This window comes from Anopheles maculipalpis, chromosome 2RL, assembly GCF_943734695.1.
Source record: "Anopheles maculipalpis chromosome 2RL, idAnoMacuDA_375_x, whole genome shotgun sequence".
Taxonomy (NCBI): Eukaryota; Metazoa; Arthropoda; class Insecta; order Diptera; family Culicidae; genus Anopheles; species Anopheles maculipalpis.
Genome location: NC_064871.1, coordinates 77442055 through 77464597, shown reverse-complemented (window position 1 = coordinate 77464597; position 22543 = coordinate 77442055). Strand labels below are relative to the sequence as shown.

The 22543-nt window shown below is 42.0% G+C and overlaps 6 protein-coding genes across 8 annotated transcripts in view; 3 read left to right on the top strand and 3 right to left on the bottom strand.

Moving 5' to 3' along the window:
- LOC126568292 (uncharacterized) overlaps positions 1-9676 on the top strand; it is a 308783-nt gene extending 299107 nt beyond the window's left edge. The window contains exons 2-7 of one of the 2 annotated variants that reach the window (XM_050224746.1): positions 5506-5609; positions 8433-8557; positions 8651-8816; positions 8887-9155; positions 9235-9412; positions 9473-9676. In XM_050224746.1, coding sequence (XP_050080703.1) covers positions 5517-5609; positions 8433-8557; positions 8651-8816; positions 8887-9155; positions 9235-9412; positions 9473-9619 — 978 coding nt within the window. In that variant the 5' untranslated portion in view covers positions 5506-5516 and the 3' untranslated portion in view covers positions 9620-9676. Of the gene's footprint in view, positions 1-5371; positions 5610-8432; positions 8558-8650; positions 8817-8886; positions 9156-9234; positions 9413-9472 lie in introns of those variants that run through there. The other variant, XM_050224745.1, reaches the window with a different exon arrangement.
- The window catches only part of LOC126568615 (uncharacterized), a 383782-nt gene that overhangs the window by 123148 nt on the left and 238091 nt on the right, over positions 1-22543 (bottom strand). The window lies entirely within an intron of this gene.
- LOC126568415 (apolipoprotein D-like) overlaps positions 1-22543 on the top strand; it is a 177361-nt gene that overhangs the window by 73848 nt on the left and 80970 nt on the right. The window lies entirely within an intron of this gene.
- LOC126568493 (protein TEX261) overlaps positions 1-22543 on the bottom strand; it is a 231306-nt gene that overhangs the window by 181194 nt on the left and 27569 nt on the right. The window lies entirely within an intron of this gene.
- LOC126568717 (uncharacterized) lies at positions 1333-3174 on the top strand. The gene is made up of 5 exons (XM_050225234.1): positions 1333-1558; positions 1625-1758; positions 1832-2263; positions 2758-2935; positions 3013-3174. The coding sequence occupies exons 1-5, from the start codon at positions 1340-1342 to the stop codon at positions 3145-3147; spliced, it is 1098 nt and encodes a 365-aa protein (XP_050081191.1). The 5' UTR covers positions 1333-1339; the 3' UTR covers positions 3148-3174.
- On the bottom strand, positions 14965-21653 carry LOC126568236 (SHC-transforming protein 4). The gene is made up of 7 exons (XM_050224681.1): positions 21520-21653; positions 16614-16684; positions 16305-16536; positions 15930-16223; positions 15504-15660; positions 15219-15433; positions 14965-15148 (listed from the first exon to the last, which is right to left on the bottom strand). Exons 1-7 carry the CDS (start codon positions 21640-21642, stop codon positions 14978-14980), a joined length of 1263 nt encoding a protein of 420 aa, XP_050080638.1. The 5' UTR covers positions 21643-21653; the 3' UTR covers positions 14965-14977.

Below are 22543 nucleotides of genomic sequence, written 5' to 3'. Positions count from 1 at the left end.
AGAAGATCTTAAATGTACTCCTGCCGAGTTAGTCTACGGACAGAATTTACGGCTACCAGCAGATTTATTAGCTCCATCGTTAGCACCTATGCCTGAAACACATGATTATGTAACGCGTTTGAAAAATGTTTTTAGCAAAATATCTCCCACTTCACCACGGCAATCGAACACTAAAGTATACATAGATAAGAATATGGAGACCTGTAAAAAAGTATATGTTAGAGTTGATAGGGTTAGAGCTGGCCTCGAACCACCTTACGAAGGGCCGTATAAGGTAATAAGAAAATTAAGGAAATATTTTGTAATAGAGAAAAACGGAAGGCATGAATCCATCTCCGTCGATAGGTTGAAGCCCGCGCATTACATTGATAACATATCAAAAAGGGTTCATTTTACGCTCCGCTAATTAGAGGGGGAGTAGTGTAGCATCCACGCGGCAATCCATTAGAAGAAACAGCCGACAACAGCCAGAGTTGAAACAACTCTGGGGCTAGGAAACAGGTATAAATAGCGGAAAATAGTGAGGCGAGAGGCAGAAGGTTTTGGCAAGCCACAGGATCAACAACGGCAACAATAAAAGAAGTCCAACTCCACTTCATATCCTTGCCACATGAAACATGTTTTTTCCGATGCTGACTTTTAACCCAACTTAGGTGAATTTTTGGTCGAATATGAAGAAACTGCTTACTGGATCCAGCATCTGAGATCCAATATCCGAGATCTATGATCGAGGATTCGATATCCTCACAAAGCTTTATTAATCTTTGATTAAACTACTTACAATATCCGAGTTCGAGGGCCTTTGTTCGCCGATCTAGGAACTGGAAGCAACTGCTGCTTTATATTTGTTTAATTTACTTTCTCTTTTTATATAAAAAACCACTCGTGACGCAAGTATATTTTACAAACATCCAATTCAAATTCTATTCAATCTTTTTCACCCGCGTGAACCACCCTGTACACGCTCAGCTGATGAAGCTGGTCACCTTGATCTGCCTAATGTTTCTAACGTCAATTCTAAATAAAGCCGGAGCTTGCAACCAAAAAAAAGAACTACAAATAATAACAATTATTTTATCATTTAAACATCTTATCGTGGAACTGCATAAATGATTCGAATAAACCACAAGCCCTTCCAATAACGTAGAATTATCTTCCATCCATCGGTTTGACTTAAATAACGGACACGCGGTACGCTTATCAGTGTAATGTAAATCTTTCCGTACGGTTTGTTCCGACTGGCGACTGTATCGGGCAGCATGATCAGTTGCCGCTAAGAATTGATGCTTCAGTAGCGGTCCACTGTTCGGTCGAATCGTTCCATCGGGCAGACGTCCCAATGTTGTTCCCGCCAGCATCACGCACGCTACTGAACCGTTGGGTTAATCATTTTGGCGCGTTTGAAGTTTCGGCCAAAAATCGGCACCTTCGGCAAATCGGCGGAAGTAGTCAATTGTCCGTTCTGGTGCAATTTGCTACTCCTTACAGTGGGATCGCGCAAAAACTTTTAAAGGAAGCCGGGAACGAATCGGGTTTAAGAGGATACCGATATCAAAAGGTAAGCAAGGTCGAAGATACCGCTTCATCGCATGGTTTTATTGTAGTTATTTCACTTTTTTTGCAGTATTCAAAAATGTTACCAACTAATGCAGCAGACCTGACTCAACGTGGTCCAACCGAACCGGTACGATTTACAAAAAACATGACATTCTTCAGCAACCAGAAACAAAGTTACGAAAAAGATAATCAATCTTTACGGTAAATTAAACCCCATTTAAGGGTTTCTCTCCATGGGTAATTTTTTTAATCGTTCTACTATTATTTACTGTAGATTAAACGTGGCGCTCGATAAGCCACTGGTGTTCATCTTTGCCTGGCTGCAAGCGTCGGAAAAACATCTGACAAAGTATGCTGAATTCTACCTAGAACAAGGTTTCGAGGTGCTGTGCGTCCACATTACACCCTGGCAGTTGGTGTGGCCAGTTAACGGTTCCCAAAAAGTGGCGGCCGATGTTGTAAAATTTCTCACGAACAATGATTTTCCCGAGGGAATCGTTATACACGGATTTTCCGTCGGTGGCTATCTCTGGGGTGAGTGTTTGGTGAAGCTGCAGGCCGATCCATCCGGCAAGCGGGTGTTGGAGAATATTCGTGGTCAGGTGTGGGATAGTTTGGCAGATATAACGGAAATTCCGGTCGGAGTTCCACACGCTGTTTTACCTCACAATCCTACGCTTCAGGGCGTTCTACGTAATTACATCAAGTAAGTAGTAATATTGAGGGCCTATCCGTGGTCCGCAGCAAAAGGCTTATCAATTCTCGAAGGTTAAAGTGCTGATAAACGGATGAAACTTTTACTCAATTGTAACTGTTGAATGGCACAGCTGAAAGCTGTGTAAAACTGAACTTAAAGCCTGTGGCACAGCTTCATCGTTTTGAATTTTTTCGCAAGGCTCTCCTATTACTTATTATTTTTTCCTATCCAATATCGGAAAGCTTTGCCATCTGTTGAGTCCCATGCAAAATTTTATACGGACCATACGAAAAAATCGAAACAATAGAGCTGTGCCACAGGCCTTAGCGACGCTGGTTTGTTAATATTTCACAGCTTCGTTTTTATTATGTTTTGGGTGTTAATTTCCGTATCTTATTAATTTATTTTGGATTGAAAGGAAAGTTGCAATCGATTGAATTTTGCCATCGTTTACAAGCGCCTTTACACTTGGAACTCATCTCACTGCAACCTATTTCTTGCAGCTATCACATGAAGCTATTCCACGAGGAAGCTACCCAGTATTACGTTAAATGTACGCATCTCTTCCATTATGAGCCGGCCCTGTGTCCTGCGTTGTTGTTGGTTTCAAAAACCGACCCGGTCGGTACGGAAAAGGCCAACAGTCGGCTTCGTGGCATTTGGGAATCTGTCGGTGTAAAGGTAAAGCGCACATAACACATTGTTTCAATGTTTTTCTAACTAATCTTAACCCGCATCCGGGCTTATCTTCCGCATAGACATCGTTGAAGTGCTGGGATAAGTCGCCCCACGTTGGACACTTCCACAAGCATCGGGACGAGTACGTCGAGTTGCTGCTCGCTCACCTTCATGCGCTCGATTTACCTTTGTACAATCGAAAGGCTAAGCTCTAATGGCTCGGCGACAGGTAGTTTGGATCATTTTGCTACAAAAAATTCTTCATATTTCGCGCAAAACTGGATCGGCGATCGATTAGCAGTGCGCGATAAGCGTGATAAGCGGGAGGAGCGTAACAACGGTTTGTCCAGTGATTATTTTGTGTTAAGTTTAGCCCTTATACAGCAAAACAGCTGACTTTCCGGTCTGATAAAGCAAACGATACAGGAATTAGATAAATATTTGCATTTACGATAAGAAAAAGGTGCCGATGTCTATCTCTCTACCCTTCCGCAGCTGAGGCTAACTTCCTCCAAACTCCAATTCCCGAACACCGGACCAGATCAGTATGTATTCTCGATAAAAAGGCAAAGTAAATAAATATCTCACGGGTAATAAAAGATGAATATTACCACTGCTCTGACCTTGTGATTCACGTTGAACGTAGAATGAAATTGATTAAAGAAGTGCAACCGCAATCCGCGGGAGTTGTGCAAATTGTGTTGTTGCTGGTAATGATTTAATGGGTGCCTCCCTGTATGCGAATACGGGATGCGGGAAACATAATCGGTTGGTGGTGATGTGATATAGTGGTGGCGTGTGGTAGCGCGTCAGTCAATGGTTGACGGATTGACTATCGTGTATCGGGCCTGTGTGGACTTTGGAATTGCAAATGTTGCAATCCAAATATAGCACAGCCGTTCATGGGGGAGCCGTCTCTCGGGCGTAAGACGCGTTATTTTGTGGCGTCTTTGGCATCGTCCCAAAAAATGTACATTTATTATTTTGTATGCATGAAACACGTAGCAGCACGGGACCACAAGCTAGAGATTCAAATTCTAACGTAGTCATTAGCATGCGTATGAATTATCGTTGAACTATACTGTTTCATACGGAATTAAGATTAAATTTTGCCTAAGGAATACATTAACCTCGTGAAATGAAAAGCAAGTTCTATTCGTTGTAGGCCTAATTTAAAATATGTGATATGCAAGCAGTGGTCAGCTTTGTTTACCGCATCTTTAGCTGTGTCTCTACTGTGCTTTAGTTCCTACTGAACAGAGTAGTTTTGGAAGATTAGGGACTCAGAGGATTTGAAGATTCAATCCCTAGGAAGACTCGAATCAGACTGGATCCTAATTAAAGGATGCGATTATGATTCTATCCGCTTCAGATCCCATTGAGATTTGAATCTTTTCGGATTTGATTGGAAACCGATCTGATTCAGATTCCATTGGGATTCGAACCGATGTGGATTCGATTGAGATTCAATCCGATTCGAATTTTGTTACGATTCGATCCCATTATGCTTCTTTCCGATTGGGATTAGGGGGATTCTGTAGGGATTCGATTAGAACTATCCGATCCAGGACTCTTGGAATAGTCATGATTTTTTTATTGAATTTTTTTATCAGGGGGATCTTTGAACTCCGGTATACATTATCGCGAATGCTGGTCCGTTGAAAGCTTTTTTTTTGCTATACCCGTTGACCGTGAATTACGTCTTCAAAGTACTTCAAAGCAATTACTTATCAAAGTGTTAAAATGATGATTTGCAGAAGAGAGTTCGACGAATCACGACAGCATTGTGGTATATTTGGTAAATATGTTTTCGTGACCATCCTCTGCTCCGTCCTCCAGGGGGCCAGGAGAGGCGGATGAAGAAACGGGGATTCGGATTTGGATTCTGAGATTTAAATCCTGTTAAGAATTTAGATTGAACGATTTGAATCTGCATTGGGATTCGCTTTTCCCAACACTAGAACAGTGTGCTGAGTGGACAATTCGCAATTCAAGAAATAAATCAAAATATGTAATCTACGAATCGTAACTTAACTTCTGTTGTTGTACAATAAATGATAGTTGTAGCATATTTTTCAATTCGCTAAACGAGCCTTTTAAAATCACCAATTTAGTGCCGCAAATTAAATTAACGGAATTAATAAAACAAAGCTGTCAAACTCGATGTCTACGCCCGCAGCACACTGTGCGCTGTGTTGATTTCTTTTCGTTTCGGTGCTGTGTGATGAACTCGATCAAGTGCTGTCTCTAAATTCCGTGTTGAATAACGTGCAAGGCGCCATCGTGTACCGTGCTGCTGCCGATTAGGGAAATTAGGGACACCGTCTTGCCCTCGTTCGCAACACACCCCCTCTGTGTTAAGGGGAAAATCCGTATTCCACTCCGATCTCCCTTCCGGTGCTTAGTGCGCGATTCGTGATTGCTACGGTACGTAAGCGAGATGGCAATCCGTTCCCTAAGGTATGTTGTGGCCAGCAGCATCGGTGCCAGCGTGCCGAAACCTGTGACGTGCATCGGTGTGCAGCAGCAGCATAACAACATTGCAAGATGCATCACAACCCAGCTGGCTGGAGGTTCCGTTGGCATGTCCTGCTGGTCCGGCCAAAGCGTACGTTTCTTCAGTGGGCTGCAGAGCGAAGCGACCACACGGTTCGATCGGATCGTGGCAGAACGTAACGTAAGTGGTTTTTTTTTCTTACGCAAAACATGTTTCCCCCCGTTCGTAAATCTCCTCTCCTTCGGCGGGAGACAACCTTTGGACTTTGGAATGGCTTCCCGCTAGGCGATTACTGCCGATGTTCGGTTTACCGTCGATGATGCATTGTGGGGAACGTCGCTCGTCGATGCTCTACCAGTTTAAGGGCGAGAACGAGAACGAACTGTGTTGGGAGTGTGCGTGGTTCTGATAGAAAATACGCATCAAATGCAGTGCATTCGTTGCATCTTCATGATTACGACGTTACAATAAAGTGGATTGTGCCATCGGATGGCGAAAAGGAAATTATGCTTGTCGCTTTGTGCGCTTGTATTGTTTCCATTTCGTTGCAAAATAACCCGGAATAGACCACCTTCGTTTGGTGAGATTGTTCAAGGCCATCGGAAATATTATACTACATCAGCAAACAATTATGATGACGGAGTAAGCGGAATCAAATATTTGATCATTGAAAACTTGTTCTTTCTTTGTTTGCAAGGCTAATTTTTCATCTCGAGGTTAACAAAGAAAAGACCTTCAGGCTTCGTTGCACGCTGGAACCTGTTTAGAAATTTCGTTTGTTTTTAAATAAAAAATCGCATCGAAATATCATCTTCTCGCCAGAACTGTGGTGCGAATAGAAAATGTCAAATGTTCAGAGCAACTTGTTATGACAATCAGGCTCACGATGCTAACCACCTGCACCACCCAACAAATCAACCCAGCCCACCCAAACCCATCCATGTTGGCTGCGGCTGTTTGATAAGCCCCTTCTAGCTCTCGGTGTGATGTTTCGATTGGTGCTCTGAAGCCAAGAACCGGTTGAATTGGCTCAATGCAGTTGTGTGTGCAGTCTTCTAATTCGTGCCGTTCCTCAACCTCAACTTGTGTTGTGCAACAACCACATTCGCGCCCTCAAGACCTTAAATGATTGCACCCGAAGAACGGTACATAGAGCATAAATGCAGCAGCAGCAGCGCGCATATACAACGAAGGGAAAGTGAAAATTAGTTTGATGTAAACCCGTGCCCACAGCACAGTTACATGGTGTGTTTGTACAAGTAGGCGACCTTGAACTCGTCTTGATTTGCAAAACACAAATACATACATACGTGTTCCAAAACACACCGGAGAGAGGTTTGTATCAATGGGTTAGATTATGTTTGCGTTTCTTAAATTATGTTTTTCTATAGTCGAAGCAAACGTTAGGTTTCGCAGGCTGGTGTGAGCTTGTCTGTATCAATACGGACCTACCCCAAGGAAGCTGTCAAGAGAAGGCATTCATTGCAATATTTTAGCGTCCGCTGCGTCGTACAGATGAAGAAGCATCACGCTTTTACGCAACACCAATGTTGAACGTAAATTGGAATATTAATAGCAAAATCGCATCTTCTTTTCACTTCCGATAAGGTAGCCAATCCCCCGTGGCAACAAGCAAAACGAAATCGCTGCTCGATGATCCCTCGAATGACTTGGCAGAATAATACACAAAGCGTTTTTTTTTTTGCTTTTGGTGGCTCTCCTAATGTAGTTAGTTTCTACGCAAATGGTGGTACTAGAATAATATTTTTTCACCTCAATGTGCTCTACACCAAGAGGTATTGTTACGTAAAGAAGGGAAGACTTAAACATATCGTACGATTCGGTCTTAAATAAAGCTTTATCTATGTCGCTCCTGGGTCGTTCCGTGCCGCGTCTTGCACGACAAAGAAAAGGGATTAACGGGTGTCTACGGTCATTTAATCGTATTAACCTTTAGTGGGGATTTGTTTGCAACATATCTTCTACATTTTGGGGAAGACAATAATTTTGATAAGAAAAATGTATCAACGCTGGTTGTGTACTTGTTTGAATCACACCAGTTAGCAGTCTAAATCTGGCACGAAAAAATCTACCTTGACTGACGGCCTTGCATACTAAACCCCCCAAAAATTTACATCTGGAGGGTCTCAGTGACAGTTAGACCTAACGTCTGGCTAAACTTGGTGCCGATATATCCGCCTAAAGGGTTAGGATTAGTGGGAAGAATCCACACCGACTCCGGCATCTAAAAACCGGATTCAACTCGGGGAAAAACCCGGAGTAATTCCAGTGTCACAACCGCATCCTTCCAAACCAAAAATGTATTTGTGCTATAACACATTGGTTGCTGGTAAACCTGTTCCGTTTATTTGAACTATATTTTGACATACTTTATAACTGAAGATGAGAGAATAGGAGTTGAGTTGGAGGACCTGTGAAAATCTTTATGAGACTTGAGATGTTGGGGCGTTGATGAACAGACAAGGTCAAAACTAGATTTTTTTTTAGCAAAAACACTTTCGCAGTCAAGGACACAGTTTTCTTGCATCCTGTTTAACAAAAATTAACCTTTCTGTAGTAATATACTTCAAAATATTTATTTTTAGCAGCTGAAGCAATCTCTCTTTCTCTTTTTCTGCTTGGCTCAACGACCTTCTAGGTCATGCCGGCCACCTAATGGCTTACTAGACTTGCTGATACCACGTATTCCTCACTGCTGGGGACGGCAGAAAAAATATAGTCCTTGAAAAAAGCGTTCAACATAGGACAAAGTTTTGGACAACGATCCTTAGAATAGGACTGATCGAGTCTATTTCTGTCCAACAAGTTGCTTGCAAAATAAGATAAAAAATGGCATTTCCACTCTTTCTGTCAAATAATTGTTGGACATGGCAAAAGAGGTCTTATGACAATATATAAAATTACATTAAAAGACGATAAAATAATGTTAATTTTTCGCGTTACCTTGCCAATATGCAATCTTATTTCTTTACTCGGTTTTAGATCTGTGCCCCGAAAGTGCACACGATGGTAAACGCACGCACGTTGGCAACGCAGGAAATTACACGCAGCATTCAACTGTTCACCGATAAACCGAGAAGCATCGAAAAGGATCAACAAACTCTACGGTAAAAAAAAGCGCTCAGACACAATGCACTGTTGAAAATGAATCTTTTTCCTGATGTACCTTGATCCCAATATACCACATCTCCCATTTTTAGGCTGAAGGAACAGTGCGATAAGCCGGCGGTGCTGATTATCTCGTGGCTGAATGCCCGCCAAAAGCATTTGGCCAAATACGCTCAGCTATACATCGATCAAGGGTTCGATGTGTTCGCAACGCACATCACACCCTGGCAGCTGCTGTGGCCCGTCAAGGGAACACAGGTCGGTTCGGTTTTGCGAGCAGAGGCCGGTGACGAATTCTAATCCTTATCCTCATTAATGTTCGCTCTAGCTGGTAGCAGCCGAGATTGTAAAGTTTCTCAAGAACAACGACTTCAAGCACGGACTCATCCTGCACGGATTCTCCGTCGGTGGATATCTGTGGGGCGAGTGTTTGGTGCATATAGCACGCGATCTACCAAACTATCAGGTAGTGTTGGACCGTGTTAATGGGCAGGTGTGGGACAGTGCGGCTGACATTACCGAGATATCGGTCGGTGTGCCAAGAGCACTCTTCCCGAAGAATCCAACCCTGCAGAGTGCTCTGAAGAAGTATATGCTGTAAGTACAATCCCGGTTAGAACTCTGCTTAGACCGTGCAATTAAACTAAAATGGACTTTAATTTCCCTCCTACTGCAGTTATCACATGAAAGCTTTCCACGAGCCGGCCACGTCGCACTACATCCGTTCGAGCCAGATGTTCCACACGAATCTGTTGCGCTGTCCGGCTCTATTTTTGATGTCGAAAACGGACCCCGTTGGTACGGTGGAGGCAAACACGCGCGTCAAGGACAGTTGGGAACAGAGTGGTGTTAAGGTTAGTTAGTTTAGGAGTTGCTTCGAAGATGAACTTCGTATTCACATTCGCTACTTACAGACAACGGTTAAATGTTGGGACCGTTCGCCGCACGTCGGCCACTTCATGAAACATCGCGAGGAGTACATCGACGTGCTGTTCAACCATTTGCGGCAGCTGAATTTGCCCAGCCTGAAGCAGGATGCGCTGCTGCGGGCCAAACTGTAGTAAGTTCACCGGCGCACACCAACGTTCCAGAAGCCCTGGACGCACTGTGATACTTACGAAACCGATGCCGTGTATGTGGCGTTGCCCCGAGAGCAAGAGAGCGCAAAGAGAACAAAATGGTTCCAAAAACGAGACAAACGCGAAGAAGAGACAGCAAAAAAAAAAGGGAGGTTTTGAGAGCACATTTTGGGAACACATTATGGTGGAATATTTTAAGCAAAAATCAGCAAAATAATCCTTTTCTGCAAAACCAACACAAACACACCATTTTCTACTGTCGATGATGTTTTGATATTACGCTAGATCATCCTTCTTTTATATGTATATGCCACGCTCTGTGTATTTTGTTTCCAACAATTTCTTCCTTGTAAGCCACACACCCTGTTTTAATACCGTCTTTAGTTGATTAAGTAAATACAATTCTTTTCCATTGTAGAATTATTAATAAATAATCACTTTCATGCGTCCCGCGTCCCGCGTACGATGACCCTCTTGTAATATCGATTGTTTTAATCACTTTTACCTACACATCTTTTTTTAAATACGTAAGCCCACTGGAATCGCAAATATATGTATGTATGAATTTGAATAATCCAAATCAAAGGTGTGAAGTATAGAAATAAAATTACCCAAAAAAAGAAGAAATATTTACAATGCTTTATAGAACAAAATACCCGAAAACAAAACAGACGTTGTTTTCATGTTCCGTTCATAGTCCGTTTGAGGATGTCGTACTGATATGGTTAAACTGTTCTTAGGATGCTCGTTCCAATGGTCAAGGACTCGCACCCGTAGTGAAATACCAAAGGTGAGACAATTGTCTTCTCGGAAATCGCCATGTGGACGTCTCGGAGACATTTAAACGTGGACTTTCAACTGCCACAAGTCCTATCTAGACACGGATTTACTTGTGCAGGATTAAGTGCAGCGGTGCCCTGGTGTATCGTAAGCAGCAGAACACGCGCTTTTTGAGTACCCGCGGTTTGCGATTGATGGGCGAAGGCGATCTCCGGACGGAGCGGAGAAACACTACTGGGGTGCGGGACCGACATACGTAGGGAAGACAGAGGTGAAACTTGTCCCGAGTCGGAAAGAGATCCTTTCAAAGATTAACAATTGTTGAGGATATGATCGAACGTTAAGGTTTATGGCTTTTATCCTTTGGTATATGCCAAAGGATATGCCAAACGGTGAAGATGTGGTGAGAAAAAGATCTTTATCAGAACTGTGATGACTTAGAAATTACTACTATCAGAATGCATAGTGCATGATAGCGGAAATCCTCTCAGTTCTTTTGAGCTACTTAGCAACAACCTAAGCCCCAGCCAGTATATTTGTAAAATTTCATCTCTTTGATGGCACTGATGACTTAAGATGTGGGTTGTCGAAGAAGTACTTCTATATTTCGATCGTCTCTCGCTCATCCGACGAAATAGCTTCCTGCATTGAGAAACATGGGGGTGAAACTGGTTCCGAATAAAAACAAAAAATCTTGTTCTTAAATTCAATCTATAGCGATTATAGTTCCGAAGTTTCTTTCGCAAACTAATGAATAATATAGCAATACGAGAAAAAGTTACTCAGAAACATTATTTAATTTTATAATAATAATAATAATAATAATAATCATGATAATGGCTAACTCATACACTGGATACGAGCTTACTCTTTGCTTGAACTCATCTACCGTTTCCACCCATTCTATGTCATCCGGTTTGCTCTCATCGTTCTCCACTGCTCTTGTACACATTCCGACTGGCCCTTCCAAGAAACGGCCCGCGTCTACCAGAAGTCCACTTTTCAACACTGTCCCTTAACCCCGCTTTTTCGAGGAATATTGTTTTATATATTTTGTGAGTGGGGGGACCGCTCCGGATCAACAGCCTTGGGATTAGTTTTGCCCATCCGCACACCGTATTAAGCCTAGTAGTAGTTGTAGTTGTGTGGTTTGAGAAAGTTTGTAATTTGTAAGTAGAAAAATAGAAATTTTACCGCATAAAAGGTAAACAAAAACACAATATGTTTTACAGCGTTTGTTTAAGTTGTACTATTGTAACAGTTTTGCCGACCGTTTTGCCGAGGCAAGCGGTTTTGAGTAGGAAAAGAGGCTGCTTATTGTAGTTATTGATGTCTGTTTCAAAATGGTATGATGGTATTTACGGGCCAAAAGGAAAATGTTAACAAATTTGCTTCTAAAAACTTTCATGGTTCCTTGCGACAACGGCATCGCTCTTCACACGACAGGATCCGGATTCAAATCTCATCCAGTCCGTTCTCGCGTAGTGGTAGGACTGACGATCCAACCACGTGGTATCAGCCATTAGATGACCGGCGTGACCTTAGAAGATCGTGAAGCCAAGAAAAGGAAGGGGTGAACCTTGAAGTTAAGGAAGCAATTTGTTGGCATTTACATTTAACCCATAAAAAACCCTGTGTTTTATATGTTTCTTTTTTCAAACATCTAAAGACTGTTGGATGGCAGCAAAAATTGAATTAATGATGGACCAGAAGTCAATTTTTTATAGTAAGTACCTCTCCTCGTAAGATTTATGTTCCGGATTATGGCCTTTATGTGTGTACTTTTTATTTTTGCTCAATGGTTTTAAACAATTTTCCCGCTTTTAAGCGAACATTAGATGAGGCTTTTATGTTGCTTTTGTTTGCTTTGAATTTTTCTCGTTTTCAGACAATTTTTGGGAGTAGATTAGTGGTACAAAAAACCAAACTATTAAATATTTCTCCTTTTTATAACTGTGTTATTTCTTTTAACTATTTAAATTCTGTATGTGTGTGCGTGATGTTATCTTTGTTTCCCTTCTTCTCTTTGTTAGTGCTTCACTTTCTCGCAGTAGGTGAAAGTAGGTAAAAAGGCAATTGTATAACAGTCACACAATACCGGTCTCTCTCGAGATGGCAAAAGAACGGACGTAAGAAATTGATTCCTTTTTTTTTAAACACACACACATAAAAAAGCTTTCTTCAGTGAACCCTTTCAAAATCAAGTCAAGAAAAGAAAAACCTCTTGAACAACCTTTTTTTAATGTGCAACAGAAGTGAAAATTAAGCAATCGATTGCGATTAACTGCATCACTCTTGGTCGGCGTCGGCTATTGGATTGTAGTTTCTCTCTTGTGCTTAATAGTGTATGACTGTTGATTTCCTTTATCCTCCCCGTTAGTTTTGTTGTTTTCCTCGGATATACCGAGCCCTCTGCTGAGCGCCAAATGGTTCTGATCTTGCCCAATATACATAAATATAGTTGCACGTACGTAATACAAGAGATACTTGGTTTGTGTAAATTTGTTACGCGTGCATTAGAGGTTGATAAATCCATTGCCGTTTTGGTTTCGGCAATCCTTTCCTCCCTAGCGCTCCTAGTCCATCATTCTACTCTTTCATCTCACTCGCTTACTCAAGTAATCCTTTTTCCTTCCGCAGGGGATTATGGTTGCATCGGCTGTTGGCTACAAACTACACTCAGAATACGCTCGTTTTTGGCCTTCTTCTCCACGCTGACTAAGGGTGCAAATACATGTTTAATGTAACACTTTTGATCACACTTTTCGTTTGTTTTGTTGTTTGTGCTTTGCGCCACCTTTCGTGCCTGTTAGAATATTTGGTTGAGGATCATTCTCACCCTTCTCCCTACACCATGTCTCCCACAAACGATCAATGGCAAATATTTTGTTTTTTTGTTCGCTTAGTATATTTTCATTACCTTTCTGCTAGCACCTGGCAAACGAACGAAAAAACACATTCTCTGGTGCTGATGAATTATAATACAACTTAACGGATTTCTCACCCAGAAGTGTTTGTGTGCGTATTTGTAGCAAAACCGTTGCATTCACAGCAGTATCCAGAAAGTCCCTTTCTAGCTAACTATATTAGTAGAAGTTTAGCACGCAGCGGAAGTTGAGGCAAGGGTACCATAGGGGCAAATAAGCCACCTGGGATTTTTTCAGTAAAATAATCACTCGACTAACCAAGTGAGTATGCAGAGCTGTTTACAAAATATTTAAAAAAAACTGTGAATAACATGACAAAATTTACACAAAAAGACGTCGAATCATGAGGACAGCTAAAAAACAATAATTTTTTCACAAAAAAAACGTAATTTAAAAATAAAATAACTTTTGTAGAATAAGTACCACAACTATTTGGGGCTAGAGTGCCGCGCACTTTTCGCTGATTTTGGTGAGAGTTGAGCTAAGGAAAAAAAAAACCGTAAAAATTGTTCTTCCCAAACACGTGACCTGAATACTGGGTTAGAAGTTCATTACTAGTTCAGAGAGAAGCAGAATGGTGTGTACTTATGAGCGAAATAGGTCTCAAAAAAGGGTGGCCAAGGGCTAGGAATAGAATCGACAGTGAGATCCGTAACCGCAAGAAACAAGTCGGTGACACGAACCTCTTTAGAACACGAAGTTTCACCGATAACACACGTGGAATGCTAGAAGCTCAAGGAGGCAAACCCTAATACCAGTAAGGAGCTATGTTCTGGTCGCTATGAACCTATTTATGAAACCCAAAAGAGGAAGAATTGAACATAATTTTCGATGATTTTATCTTGCCCCTGTACACAAAAAATCACCACATTTTTAAACATTTTTAAAACATTCATTAAACGGTTATTTCCGCATTTTTCTTTCTGGCACTGAGTGAAAAATAAGTGTAAAATGAAAATGAAAGCTTGCCCCAATTTCCGCTGCTGGGGGAGAAACGAGTGAGATACGATCACTGTCTTAGAGAATGCGGTACCTTAATATTTGCAGTACAATTTCGTTATCTGCGTTCCACTGTTTTGTATGTGAATATATATGTATAGTAAGTGTATATATATAGGCGAGCTAATTCATTTTAAATCTTAACGTCTATTATTCGACGAACCGTTGCAATTTCCTGTTTCACGGTAATCGTCTGTTGATTTTTGTTTCATTGTTTTTTTTTTTTTGGTAATATTATGCCCGCCTTATCTTACCATTACAATAACATAGATATGCTAAAAACATTGCTCAACTAAACACGAAAAAATAATTCATGTCCATGTTTTCATGTTTGTGTGTTGCTCTTGCACTAACAAAATAGATTCTTCTCATGTTGATTCTACAATTCTACAGTTCTACAGTACCCACACAACTACTTACCGCGTGTGTGTAAGAGGAGATTTTTGCCGTGCCGTATTAGAAGCATGATAGCTCTCCTCTACCGCCCGCTTGGTTAACTTGCTTTGGCCGGAAGCAGATATTTGCGCAATTCTGCTCGCTTGCATTTCCCTTGTTTTGTTTGCGTTGTATGTTTCGATTTTTGCTTAACAATCTAGCTTACTGATCTCGCTTGACCCTCCTTACATCGCACACACTACTGCAGGTTTAGGTGAGCCTGTTTGGCTTTCGACAGCAGATCGGTCGTCCGTAGGATCGGATGCCGGAGTAAGAGTGCACTTTCTGCGGATATGATCGGCAGAGAGTTTGTCCAGTGAAAGTTGATCAGATGACTAATACTATCGAAGACTCGATCTTTGGTTCGTACCTGTGGGAGGAAACAAAAATAAAGGCAAGATTCAATTTCGCAAAGTTTGTTACAATTTTGAATGCCTTACGATTCCTTCCGGATCTATCAGCAGCAGATGTTTGGGTGAGTTGTTCTGCATGCCAGTCAGCACGTACTGGCCTTGCGTACCGGCCGATTCACGTACCAGAAAATCACCATCATTTTTAAGCAGATGCTCCGACTGCGCCCTGCTAATGCTGCCATGGTACCAGGATTCGGTAAGCAGCTGTGACTTTTGTATCTCAGACGAGATGGTAAATGGTTCTGGTAAGGGAGACACTTTTAATATAAGTACACGAAAGAAATAAAACTTTTGCTATAATCATTCACTTACGCATATCAAACACATCCTTTACGATCGAACTGGAAGATATTGACTTATTGCTGTGCGTGTTGTTGGTGGCATTTGCGTGCTTGTCGTTCACATAATCGTGACACGGTAGCGGTGTGTTCAGGTCGATCAAATTGCTTGGTATCCGTTCCCGTGTTTGCTGTTTTGGTAAAAATAAAATCATAATCAATTAAAAATTATTAAATAATGATGGGCAAAATGTTGTCTTGCTCGGAATCGATTCCGTAGCGCTTCAAGATTTCAGGAATCGATTCCGAATAGTAGATTTGGAATTGGAATGAGAATCGGAACCGGTTTTGGAATCAGAATCGGAATTGGTTCCGGGCACTGGTTCCGAAAACGGCTTCGGAATTGATCCTGGAATTGATTCCGGCAGTGGTTCCGGAACACTCCCTTTCGCGCACATACCTTCGCGCTGGAGGAACTGTGCGACTGCGACGACGAATGATGATCATTCTCTGTTAGCAGATCGGGTGGCATCTTGTCCGGCAGGTCGTTGTAGTACTCCTTATCCGTGCGCGTTAGCTCACGGAATTTGTTTTGCGTTTCGGGCTGCTTGAAAAACTCTTTGTACCGTAGCTCGAACGCTTGGCCGACGGTTGCAATTAAATCCTGCGTCAGACTACCGCCACATTCCAGCACATAGCAGGCTCGCCATTCGTTCAGATCCTTCGCTACGTACGCTACAAAGTCGAGTGTATCCTGCGTAGTTTCGAAAAGGGAAAGCTTTCATTATCACTAGCTCTTTCAAGACGAGTGGCCGCTATCGTCCAAACAGCTTACCGTATCACCACCGGAAGCGAACGATATTCTCGGCATGTCGTGCTTCGCAATGACCTCGCCCGTATCCACATTCACCAGCGACAGGTATTTACTGGAAACCGTAAGCGTCACGTTAGTGCCGGCATGCTCCATATCGGGCGTATCGGATATGCACTGGAGCACTCGCTTATCGACCCGTCGCTTTTTGGAGCTTTTCAGGCTGGCCGCTTCGCATACCCGGTTAATGCATTCTCTGTGGAAACGGATGGTGGAAAATCGTCAGTAAGATGGGTTTGAGAGTGCACAGACAAAAGCTCTTTTACTACTCACTTTGCCACCTGTGATCGGGTCGGGAAGTCGAGTTTCTTCATGGAAGCCTTTATCTCCAAACATCCAATGTACTGTGAAGTTTACAAGCAGAACGAAAGTAACATTATTATTTATTTATGATTATGTGTTTTCAGTACTTGTTGGCCGTCATTGTAAAACGTCAATTGTAAGTCAATTTTAGCTCACTTCAAAGAGCGGCAATCAAACGGCTGCCAACACGTGTCTTGCGATTGTGTAGACGAGCATTGAAAGTACGAGCTGTTGCCTTAATCTCATCCTCAGTCTACAACAAAGGGCATTGACCAGTGTAGGACAGCAAAAGCCCTGGAAGCAAAAAAAAAAACGGAAGCATTTGCGTGCCGATTCGCATCGATGATTCATTAGACTTCCAAATGGGAAGGAGCCAAACAATTATACACGATTTCGATTTCAATTCCGATTTCGACACTCCGTATCGACGACGCGACGAATTGATCGCCATTTGGGAATGCAAAGCGGGCGCCTTCACTCGAGGTCCGAATACCTATGGCACATACACTCTCATCGCCCGATTCCATTTCCGGTTTGTGCGTATGGACGCTTTATTGCAGGAGATAAAAAGGAAATGGCGAGAGTACGTGGAACCGTGGTACGGAATGCAAATAAATGCATTCCCCGTTTGCGTATACCGGTGAAGATGCTTCTTCCCGGCAGACCAGCGACGTATACTTTTTAAAGCACAGTGGTGGTAAGAAGTTTAAGTCTAATCACTTAACAATAAAATAATGATTAGATCAAATCGACTATGAACGGATTTATTGGTCACACTGAAATCGTTTGTTTGTAAGAGCTGGAACATCAAAAGAACTTCGGTCTTGGAGAATAATGATAAAATACTATTTTTAGTGGTGGCAAAGATCAATCAAAACAGATTTGATGAATTCAGTTGCAAGTTGCAACTACGTAAATGTGTGGGTCCCTCTTTTTAAATACGGATAATGCTTTTAAATGTCAATCTAACCGGAATATTAAAAGTGCTATATGTGTTAAAAATTTTTTTATGAAATATCTTCTTCAAAAACTTTACTTAGCTACACTCGAAAAGAGGAGCAATATAAATTAGTTTCAACTATCATAAGAATCCTAACGAAAGTGGCAATTCCAAATTAAATTATTTCTTATGTTTTTTGGTTTTCTTATGTTTTTGTGGCAGCCATCGGAGGCTTTGTCCTGCAATTTAAGGCTTACATGACTTGGAATTCGCCCGTAGCTGAAAAGTAAATAGACCAGCTCCGGTGTGTAAAAGTTCATTCGAGATACTACTGAATCATCAACGAGGAAAATTATCCTTAAATAATACACTTAAATAATTCTTATGTGCATTTTATAGACATAAATAACATGACAATTTTCAAACAAACTTGACTAGTTTTACATTTACTTTCATTTAATAAATCTCGCTGTTTTCGTTTATATATTTTTTACTCTAGTAGTAGTAAATTAAAATTTCATTACTTTTTGTTACTTGCTACACAAATATTCGAAATTTTATCTTTTTTGTTAATACAACAAAATAAATCTCGTTAATATAATTACTTTCACCAGTGTATATTTTCATATCCAGTTGAAATAAGAATTTGCAAGGAGAGAAACAAAAAAAAGGTTCGACCCGTTGAATTCTTTATCGACTGTTGAGCGAGTGACCTTAAAGATCATCAGAAGGGTTGATAATTTGCTTAAGAAAATGACCGAATGTGATAAAGCAGTACACTTGCGGGTGAATCAACCATTTCTAAACAGCTCGTCTATGTTGGACGATTCTGTTGACCAACTGGCAATGCTTTGGACAGTTCTTTAAAATTTCAACAAACCTGATCTTGGAAAAACCCCTTTTTTTGGATACAACACACAGCATGATTCATCTTCATCGTACACATACACGTCACACGATTCTGCCTTATTTCGTCGCATACCATCGAATCATCATGCTTGTGCGGCCGCACGTTCAAAGCAAACGAGGCTTGACACTCGCTGGCGCTTTTTGGGCGTCAGTGCGATCATTTATCTTGTGCGTTATTTATCTGTTTTGACAGAAAAAGCGCAAAAATGGAGGCAAGCGAAACTCAAAGAATGGAAGCCTTAATCGATACAACGTTGCGATAAGGTGATGTAATGCTAGCGTTAAACAGGTAAACAACGTATCAATAATATCGAACACATTCTTGTAGTTTATTTCAACTTCCTTCAACGTCCTGAATGTAGTAATAAATAATCATATCATAGAAGAGTGCTCCCTTCTTCTGTAAAGTTTTAAACGGTATTACAAATATTTATGGGGGAACAAGGGGCGGCACGGTGGTGTAGGCGACAGCGGCGCCGGTCTTCAAACGGTAGGACCGAGGATCAAATCCCATTCGGACCGTCCCCCCGTAGTGAGTTCTGACTAAACCAACTACGTGGTGTATCGGCAGTCTAGAATACCATTTCGATGGCCGGCATGACCTTAGATGTCGTTACGCCAAGAAGAAGACAAATATTTTTGAATTTGTCCCGTAGTTTCTTTAGCAGCTTAGCAGCACCAGACAAGACGACGAATGTCTTTGGCTCTCTAGACGACGAATGGTATTTGATTTTACTTTGATAAAAGGTTTAATTTTGAATTATTTTCTAACTAATTCGCCTCTTTCTTTTGCTCTAGAAACCGCCCTTTCGCGTCCATTTCTGGCTTCCCTGATATATACCAATAGCTGATGCTATACAAAATTGTCTAAAGCCTAAATACTGAATGGTAGTGAAGCTACCATTCAGTACTTACTGAATGTTACTTTACTGTAACAAAAGCTGTGGGGAACTGGCTGCAATTTTGGAGGAATTTCAAATTAATTCTTCTTCTATTTTAGCACTAGAAATCGTGTCCTCGTTCGCCCATTTCTGGCTTCCCTGGCGTAAAATTTCACCCATAGCTGAACAACAACCAGTCCTGCGTGTGGGAATAATGTCTAAATGGGATTCAAAACAAGGTTCTCGGTCACTTAACTGTCTATGATCAGCATCAGATCTGAATGCAATATTTTAGATTTTTTTTTTAATTCAGAAGAAAAAACGATTTTTGCAAGCGTTTGTAGTTGTGTTGTTGGGAAGAATTTAGTTAAAAATTTATTTATTGTTTAATTTTTATACTTCAAGAAGGACAGCCTGGCCGTATTGCTGTATGCTGCATTCAAAAGCATATGAAAAACCGTCACCAAACTTTGGATCGGTTTTTAAATTAACTGGGAAAACTTCAGAAAATCTTGTTTAGCAACCGAAGGTGAAATAAAAATTCTCTGATAGATTTACACCCCACAACACGTCATTTTTTTTGTGGTCAAACATTAAGCACGATACATCAAAACCCGATGATCCTCACTTTGCACATGCAGAAGCAATTAAATTTTCCTATTTTCATTACACTTTGTAATGCATCTCCTTCCCACGCCTATTGCTGCTATTAATAACGTTATGCCGTCCCGTCTAGCGTCATCTTTACCAAGAGAAAGAATTAAATCTGTACTACGGAAAATCCTAAAGGTACAAAACCCATACTTCCGACTGACTAAGATCGTTTTTCCGCAACATTCATAGACAATCAATTGTTTACCACAACTTCCGGATGGCCCATATTCTTCACACCTGCCTTATGAAATGGCATTTGTGGCAATTTCAACACTCAACGGTTGCAGAAACAAAGCCACGCTTTTTCCAACCAGCGGGAGCAAACGTATCCCATTTCATGCGGGATCATTAAGGATTGTCTTATCGTTTCGCTTCCCATTTTCGTTTAGCTGGTGCTGTTGCAAAAGGATAAACAATGTTTCTAGAGCTCTCTCCCTATCATCCCGCCGCCACTAATTGCTAACAAGCAAGATCGACGACCGTTGGCCTCTTGGCCACCATTTGGTCCACAGTGTTTCACGCTTCTTGAGCAATTGCCTTTTGCGGGAGACGCAAGCGTCCACCAGAGATCGTTGTCTTCGCTTCTTTATTATTCTATACGCTCCAGGGGACTCGCGTCACCATTGCGCTGCCTTTCACAACGAATTAAAAGCCGATGGGTGTAGTTTTTGTAAGAGGAAACCCCCGCAGAAGGAAGGAGTCGCGTGTGCGGTGCGTTAAGAACGGCGTTGCACTAACCGGAAGTACGAAACAATGGAGCAAGCGAGACGAAAGGTAAAAGTGGTTTGAAATTCTTCAACACGAACACACACACACACACACACACACACACACACACACACACACACACATACATATAACAAACCGGAAGCCGGTAGTAAAAAGGCCGGTTTCAGACAGAAGCATCTACTTACTAGTGATGGGTAAATCCTCATTCTTCCCGGAGTTGGATTAATCCGACTCCGAGACTTTCCGGAGTAACTACGGAACTTCTAAAATGGGAAATGTATCCTACAGTTGGTTTGCTAGCCCAAAAATATTTAAATTTGCCAGGCGCCTCTGTTCCATGCGAAAGCGTGTGCTTCAAAACAGGACAAATTTTGACGGAGAATCAAAATTGATTGGGAGGCCGAAAGGTAAAGCAAATGGTCAAAAATATATTTCAAATAATCGAAATAGGTTTATTATCGTATTACTGGTTGTTAACACAGAACAAATACTTTTTTTATTTGTTTTAAACGACGCGGAGGTGGCACAGGAATTTCTCCGGAGTTGATAGCGATTTCGATTTTGAATCCGAAGTTTAAGCCCCAGTACACTCCGTAGTAATCCACAGTTGACTCCGGAGCAATCCAGAGCAATTTTCAGTTGATTCCGCTGTGCACTCCAGAGTTGAATCCGGAGCTAATATCTGACATTACATCGGATTGCTCCGGAGTTAACTTCGGAATTGAATCAGTTTTTATATAAAGTTTCTACCCCCACTACTTACCCGCACGTCAAACGTAACACCTTCGTTCATGATGACATGATCCGGATGCAGCCATTCCGGGGCCGTTTTCGAGCTGCTGACCCCTTTTTCCAGCCCGGAAGAGGCTTCACCGTTGCGGGGCATGCTGCACTAGATATGTGTTGGTATCTTACTGACTGAAGCACGTTCTATGCACCTACGGTGGACACAATTTGGACCACCTTCTTGAGACGGAGACGTAATCGAACTGTACCGTGAACTGCTTTGGAACCGCTTTAGTCCAAAACTTTTCGCGCCTCCACAGCAGCACTTTTCGCTCTTTTTACCGACCGTCCTCTAGCCACCTTCACCAGGGTTTTGGCGTGCAGCGCGCGAGGAGCAATAAAATATTCTACCGAGTGCGCGCTCGGAACACCTACTACGACTACTACACTACTACTGATCTTCTTCTCGCCCAGTTCGCCTTCGCTGGGTGGATTTGTTTATCTTGCCAGGCGGTGAAGATCGTGCCTGCTACCTTCCCCACGCACGCCCAACGCGGCCAACATCTCCTGCGCGCGCCCAGTTCCTTTCTTCGCTACGTGTGTGTGCGTTTTGCTTTGACACCTGCCGCTGCTTCCCGCCTGCTGTTTTGGTTCTTCGCTTCCTCCCTCTTCTGTTGCGGTCTGTCCCGTCTGCTGAATGGGTGACTCCCGGGCTTAGTTTTTCATTTCTGTCTACGCGTTCCGAGCGAATGAATGTGCTTAGCGAGCGGCACGGCTTTCGAGCGTTTCTTCTTGCTGTCTCGTTTTCACCGCTAACTTCCGCTACACCCGTGACCGGAAGGAAGTAATGTGATCCGGTTATCGGGGGTTTCTTTCGTTCGCTTCTTCACACGTTTTCTTTGCGATTGAACGACAACAACACACTTGCACCACTAGAATGGATGAGGATTTTTTACCTTATGTCGCATTTTGCAAATCTCCTACACTGGGATGGGAAGAAAGGAGAAGATAAAAAAACACACTATTTACACACCCTGAAACACTGGCCAATGGAATGACCT